The sequence below is a fragment of the Oxyura jamaicensis genome, chromosome 11 (assembly GCF_011077185.1).
Source record: "Oxyura jamaicensis isolate SHBP4307 breed ruddy duck chromosome 11, BPBGC_Ojam_1.0, whole genome shotgun sequence".
Classification (NCBI taxonomy): Eukaryota; Metazoa; Chordata; class Aves; order Anseriformes; family Anatidae; genus Oxyura; species Oxyura jamaicensis.
Window position 1 is genome coordinate 17605048 of NC_048903.1, and position 7233 is coordinate 17612280.

The 7233-nt window shown below is 40.8% G+C and overlaps 1 protein-coding gene across 2 annotated transcripts in view; it reads right to left on the minus strand.

The window, feature by feature from the left end:
* Positions 1 to 6088, minus strand: part of KCNG4 (potassium voltage-gated channel modifier subfamily G member 4) — an 18315-nt gene extending 12227 nt beyond the window's left edge. The window contains exons 1-3 of one of the 2 annotated variants that reach the window (XM_035336622.1): positions 5726 to 6088; positions 4987 to 5113; positions 4062 to 4861 (exon numbers count right to left, since the gene is read on the minus strand). In XM_035336622.1, coding sequence (XP_035192513.1) covers positions 4062 to 4811 — 750 coding nt within the window. In that variant the 5' untranslated portion in view covers positions 4812 to 4861; positions 4987 to 5113; positions 5726 to 6088. The remainder of the gene's footprint in view (positions 1 to 4061; positions 4862 to 4986; positions 5114 to 5725) is intronic. The other variant, XM_035336621.1, reaches the window with a different exon arrangement.
* Between the last annotated feature and the right edge of the window lie 1145 nt (positions 6089 to 7233).

The window sequence follows — 7233 nt, forward strand, 5'->3', positions numbered from 1 at the left end:
TTCTTTTCTTTTCTTTTCTTTTCTTTTCTTTTCTTTTCTTTTCTTTTTCCTGACCTTAATTTTCTTGCCTTTCCTGAAGAAAAGTCTTTGCTGTACCTTTTCTGCTGAGTCATTTCTCCAGAGGATGCCAATTTTAGGGACTCATTAAAAGAAATCTCTTCAAAAAAAAAAAAAAAAAAAAAAAAAATCCCAAGAGCACTTCAAAGTAGATAATCTTCTTGTCCATGCCCTTTTGTTCCATAATTCACAGGTGTAAAGATGTTTTTTTTTTCCCCTTTGGATTAAATTTGCTGAGCAGCGCCTATTTCAGTTACACCCCCTGGATCCTGATCGAATTTTTATGTGGGACTGAGACTTCTGGGGGACTTTGATGGGACTTTTACTTGGACCCTACTGGACTCATCTTAATACCTTCATTTGAGGAAAATGTAGATTTTGTTGCTTCAGCTCTCTGATCCTAAATCGGATTCAGCTTTGCAGTTCTCTCAGGCTTACAGCTGCTACCTGTTTGGATCAATAATAAACAGAGTTCCTTGCTGCCAAATATGCTTTCTTTTCTACCTCTACATACACGTGTGTCTTGATCACCACATTTTGGTGATGCTGTATTTGCTTCCTTACTGAAGACAGTTTGCTCTCCATAAGGAGTAGCTGCAAATATCCTAGATAAAGCTGTATATTGTATATGAAATTTCAGTTGTTTTATGCAGATAACCTTATTTGTCGTCTTTCCTTAGTAGTGTATATGATAGATTCATTTATACACCTGTGTCACGGTCAGGCTTAAACTTGAGATCACTAGAGCCTCACAAATTTACCTCTCTAGAGTTTTCTCAAACTTTTGACCTCCTCTGCTTGGGGCTGTTTTCCTTCACGTCACCTACTTGCGTGATACATAGTTACAGAATTGTTTGTTCATCTATCTCTGGTTTTATTTCATCTTTCTAACGAGAAAGTTCCTAAATGTCATCCGAAATATTCTTGGGGATGTGCACAGTGTCAATTTTAGTAACTTGCTCTATATTTTGCTTTTGGCCTGATGTCTATCTTTAGGCCAGCCCCCCGTTCCGCTGCCCATGCTGACGGCTCCTTCCCTCCCCTCGGGTTGCCAGGGTGACTGGGCTGCCCTGGTGCGGATGCTTCTGCCTTGGCTCCTTGCCATCCCTTTCCCAGAGACTGTACTTTTCACTTTCTCTCGGGTGGTGAGGACTCCTTTTTGCTCTTCTGCCTGCCCCGGCAGCTCTTCTTCCTCCCAAGCCAGCCCTGGCTCAGCAGATGCTAAAAGAACAAGCGATTTTGTGATTTCGTGTGCCTGCAGGGTGGGATCAGCCAAGCCTCTGAGTGAAGTGGAAGTCACCTTGTATTATTTTTTTCCCCTTATTTATTTATTTATTAATTCTGATTCTTCTCCTTGAGCTGGAACCCAGCCATTTCTCCCTCTCTTTGTGTGGCTGTCTGTGATGATGTGAAAAAGGAGCCTACAGTGATACATACTCGCCAGAGGTAAAGCCTTTTTTATTTATATTTCAGAATGGATAAATTCCATTTCCATTGTTAGTGATATTGAAATATGGATCCTTAAAATACTTTCAACACATTTATGCATAGAGGTTTAGTCAAGCTTTACCTCAGAAATGAGTAAACCTCAGGATGGGGCATCTTTAGGGTCAGGTGTGGAACTGCAGGCTGTGCAGAAACTTTATGGAAGGAGTTTGACTGTTTTTTGTCTCTGAGCAAAAGGATATCGGGTGATCTTAAAGTTCAGCCCCCAGTGCCAAAATTTCAGGTGATGCATGCCTGTCCCAGGTTGCTGATAAGTGTGGCCTCATCCTGTGGGTCGTTTACAGAGGTCAGCCAGTGAAAAATTTGAGTACCAAATGTCAGTGCAGAGTTGCAGTTTCCCTGGGTGTGACTTGGTCACAACCAAGTAGTATTTTTAATCAAACTCTGTGAGTTATTTGTTTAGTTGTAGCTGAGATGCTCTTTAGAAACCCCATTAATAAAATCTTAGGTGTTGCAGAATACAGGGATGGAAAATATCTGGCAGTTCATATTCTGTGCTTTTTCACAAGGTGTGAGTATTCTGTCCCACATATTCCACTATACTTTTGCAGGCATAATTTTAAATGGTTCAAATACTAGGACTTTCAATACTCTGTTCTATGTTTCTGGGACACACTGACAAGGTGCACCAGCCTGGTGTTGTAAGTGTAAATTATGTGATGTTTCCAGCTATTTGGACAAATCTGTTCCTTTGCCCAGGTTCATCCTTCATCCTTTCCCCTGAATGTTAAGCAGTCCTGCTTTTGAGTTTGTTTCAGTCCAGTTTGCTTGTTTTTAAAGTATATTTATGCAAATCTCTAAGAAGTAATGTTGTCCGTGTTTTATAGAAAGTCTAGGGACAGCAGCTACAATTCAGCTAGCAGATATACCTATAAACCTGAACATCCTTCCATTTCTAAAGTGCAGTTAATTATTTTCAAAAAAAAAAAAATTTCATCTAACTGAGATCTGAATATTATGTGCTCTTTCTCTTTTTTTTTTTTTTTTTCATGAAAAGTATTTACAAAAGATTTTTCTGCAGTACTTGGAAAATGAAAATTAAATGCATCAGACTGCTTCCATTAACGAAGTTAGTGAGAAGCACTTCCTAGAGCGGAGTTTGTAATGTTTTTGCATTTAACTCTAAGAATGATGTTCTATATTTAAAATATTTCCTTGGAAGAAGCATTGGAACCGGGTAACATTTTTTTCTGCCAAAAGTAATAGCTGTGGAAGGCTGCAAGAGCACCATACTTATCACTGAAAGGTAATAGTTTTCCTATGCAAATATAAGTTAATATTTAAGGAGTTAAATAGAACAGGTAATTTCAGCCTTCTGTACAGTCCTTAGCTTTATTGAAAGACATCAAATATCATAACATATCTTCACCATGACTATGCTGTTTTGAATTACTACTTGGGAAATAAAATATATATGGATTGCTGTGTACACCATGCTGTGCTACAAATGTAAAAATGTCTTTATTCATTAATATACAATACTTTGGGGAGTGTCTTATCTTAGTGGGGTGAGGAGTTTATTTAATCTCAATTTTGCTCACCTCTTTTGGAAGGACAGTCTGCAAATGAAGTGAAGGATTCATTAAACAGACTAGTCAAGGTTATTTGATAAATTTGAACATTGCTACATCTGGAATTACTTTTGATTTTTACTTTCCTCTATTTTATTATTAGAATAACAAATCTTTTTAATACTGATGTAAACCAATGTTATAGAAAAGATCATTCATGTATGATACAGACATGACTTATTTGCTCTGAATTACTGTGGATTACTTACTTGAAAAGGCTTTATATGTGGTCAGCAGTTCAGCTAGTATTTGGCATATATATGTGGGCAAATATAAAGTTCTATAAGCATGGAATCATGATTTTTGGAGGCCCAGCTTTAAGTATCAGTTTCTGTGAAAATTATTCATGTATCTCTTATCCTTTAATCTTTATGCAACTATTGAAATGTAACATTGTTCTGGGAAAAAATAATGAATATTTCTTCCTCTTGAAAGATTTGACTTAGTTAACACAAGGAAAGACATCTGGCTGTTTTTAAAAGTAAGGCTGTCATAGGAAAACATTTCTTTTGCTGATGCATCCAAACAAGAGATTGCTTATACAGAGAGTAAAACATATTGAAAACTCTACAATGTGAGTTTGAGTCTCAGTGTAAAAAGTTTAAAACTTACACTAGCAAATGCATTTTAAGAAGGAAAACTAATGCTGCATTATAGAGCTGCAATGTCTGCTCTATTCAGAAACACTTTCCTGTATTTTAGCTCACAATTAGTACTTTGTTAACATTATTCTTGAATGTCATTTTGAAACTGATTTTTAGTTATTATTGCGTTTTCTGTTGCAGACCATTTCATTACCAGGGCACTTTTGAACCTCATTGCTATGGATTTTCTGTATCTGTTTCATCTTTTAATGATGTATACCTAGCAATGCAAACAAATTTCTTTTAATTCTATATTTAGATCAGTTATAAAGGACTTACTTACCCTGTCTTCTTCAGCTCTTAAATCTGGCATTGTACTAACACAAAGGCTTATAGCTGTGGTGGCCACAAAGAGGATGGAGAGACAAGCAAAGACTTTGCCTGGGAGTCCTGACTGGGGATTTTCTACCATATCTCTGAGTCTGTTCATAAACTGTCCAAATTTGGTTTTCTCATCCAAGACACACGCAGCTTCTTTGCTCCTCCGGAGCTCCTCTTCTTTCCGTACCTCGGCCAACTCCTGCAGTTTTTGAAATAGTTTTCGAAAGCAGCAGTTCTCCAGGTTGGTTTCCTCAATCCCCCAGTATCTCAGCTCCTCCTGAAAAGACAAGGCACACGTGTCTCTTAAGAGCATCAGCTTCCCTGCTGCTAGAAAGCTGACAATCATCCCAAAAGCATTGGGGTTCCTGTCAAAGAAGAATTCGTGCGTGTCTTCATCGTAATCGTCACACAGCTGAATAATTTCTTCATAGCTGCTGCAAAGCTTAAGTTTGCTCAGTCTGGTCAGGGGAAATTCATCTAAAGTACTCCAAGGTAGTAGGTACTTGATGCCTCCAACATTTATCATGATCTCTGTCTTTAGATCGACTGCAGAGACTTGATCGGGGTGGTAAATCCTCCTGGCTCTTTGGTAATGAACCCCTTTGACAGAAGGAGTTTCAACGGAGACAGGAAAGAAATGGCTCAAGGAATTACAAGAAGCGTAGCTAATGTTACTATAGTCTTGATCACTGCCTCCAGAGAGAATAGGCATCTCTAAGAGTTCTCACTGGGACATCCGAAATGGCATCAGATCAGGATTATCTGTCAGCCAAAAGACAGGTGAAAAAGGAGAAAACATAGCAGAAGTTATTGCAAGAGAAAGGGTGCTTCAGGCTACTTTCCTAAACCACAAAATTAGCGAGTGCATGTGTGTGAGTAAAAGTCACCTCTGTGCTTCTTCCTGAAATCTGCAGCCCGTGAATGCGATTTGCTTGGCAGCCTCATTGGTTGTCTGGCAACAGACACGGAGGAGAGCTAAAGCCTCATTCATAATTATCGCAAAGGGTCAGATGCCTGCAAATCCAAATGTGAACAGAGCGCTCCCTTCTCCTAACACATCACGGTCACTGCTAGATCACTGCCTTTTCTGGTGGGTGGCACATGGCTCTCGTGCTCCTATAAACCCTTAAATACACACTAACTCAACTAAGCTGCTTAATAGTTATTAGAGTGGTCAATTACCTGCCGTCAGCTGGATGCGAAGTTCTTAATTGCTTTAACTTGAATGCTCAGATTGTAATTCCTCTTCCTTTCACCACTCGCCTGTTTTGCCTGCCTCTCCAGGGCACTGCGAGCATTAACTAGTAGATGTTTGTAAAATGCTTTAAGAGTGAACTGCTGTTTAAATGACAAGTGTTCTTATCCACCCAGTCACTGCAAATTGCTGGAAAATACAGGGGACATTCGCCCACCCTATAGAAAACTTTGTTACATGGACAGAAAGCAAAGTATTTTGTCAGCTCAGAGGGAGAAAAGCAATTGAAATACACACTGCCAACTTCCCCCCTTCACCCTTTCAGGAACAAATCCCTGGTTTTGTTCATAATCTCCAAAGATTCACAGGCATTATTACCCCAAGTCAGCAAAGTACAAAAATCCCAAGGAAACTTCCCCAAAGTTACTTACCACCGCGCCATGGGCTGCTGCCCGGTGCCTGCCTTCGCCGCAGGTGAAGCATACATGCCGTAAACTGATCGGCTGAGTTACAATCCAGCAGAAAGACCTGGGGATATTTTATGGTATTGATTACATAAAAAATCACTGTAGCACTCTGGAGATCAAAGTCTCTTTTCACTTTCTCTGCTTCTTCCCTGGAAGGGGAAAATATTTGTATGTGTTGGTATAAAGTATGTTGTACTGATAGATCCTTTGCAAAGGAGACAGTGTCCTAAGTGGCAGCTCCTCTCCTGGACTCGTGGGGCTTCCTGGTGAAATGTGCTGAGTGAGAGCTGCAGGATCCTGCCCTCTCCCTGTCTCTACTCTGTTTCCCTTGGGACTGTCAGTATGGTCCTGGAAGAGGAGGGGAGAGGGAAGGGGGAAGGGCTTAGAAATAATCTCTCCAGCATCCCTCCGTCTATTCAGCAGGCAGCAGGCAGCAACTGAGTAAGAACAAGGAGACAGTCTCCGACTAATCAGGTTTAGCAATAAGTAAATTCTGGTGAACCTACTTAATAAAACAATTTTAATCCTTATTAACTCCTGCCATTGTAGTAGTCATCCCACAATTGCTTGCTCTGGCGGCTCCAGTCAGATTCCTCGGGAACAGTTTCCATGTCCTGCATCCCTATTGAAACAGATTTGCTCTTAAATATCCCTAGAGAGAAGTTTGTTGGGTCCATGGGTGCTGGGCCTCAGCATCCCTTCAGCTACTAGGGAAGTGTTTTCCTCCCAAAAAAGAAAGGGTCTCTGGCTTGCAGAGAAGGGGTGCTGATCACCCTTTTTGCAGCTCTGCAGTGCTTTTCCAACAGCCAGGAACTTTATCCTCTCTCCTGTACAGATGATGGGAAATCATACATGACCCTCTCCTCGTTTTCTCATACATGGCTGTGGGGGAGCTTGCTGTAACGTTTTTGGGTTCTGTACTGCTGGTAAGTCTTGGGTAGCCTCAGCCTAAAATTGGGATGACACGGATTTGACCTGTATTCTGCTTGCTTGGCCTCAGTCAGCAGGTTCAAGAGATCAGATCTTAATGACAAGTGCCTTCAGTAGTATTCCTACATTCAGTAACAAATGCCTTAGTTTATACCCAGTGCAGCTGAAACCCCTAAACCCAAATCCTATTGCTACAGGGGTGTGTGCACCTATAGGACAGGTGCGTATGAAGGAGAAGTGGTTATGTTTGGCTCACAGAGCTGTGTTTGTGCCATTTGCACAGTGGGTACAAGGTGCAGGTGGTGCCCTTTGCTTGCACTGAACTGTTTGCCCTTGTGATGTGTGTAGGACTTGTGCACGGCTGAACTGAGGCACCTCGGAAGCAAATCCTGCAGCTGTTTATCAGTGTTGAGTGATGCTGTGGCTCAGTCTAGGATGGGAAACCTTTGCTAATTGGACCTTTTGGCACATTTCTCTTGGCCCACGTGGTGCCCAGAAGATTAATTTCTTATCAGGCTTCACCACTGAGGTTTACACTCGGG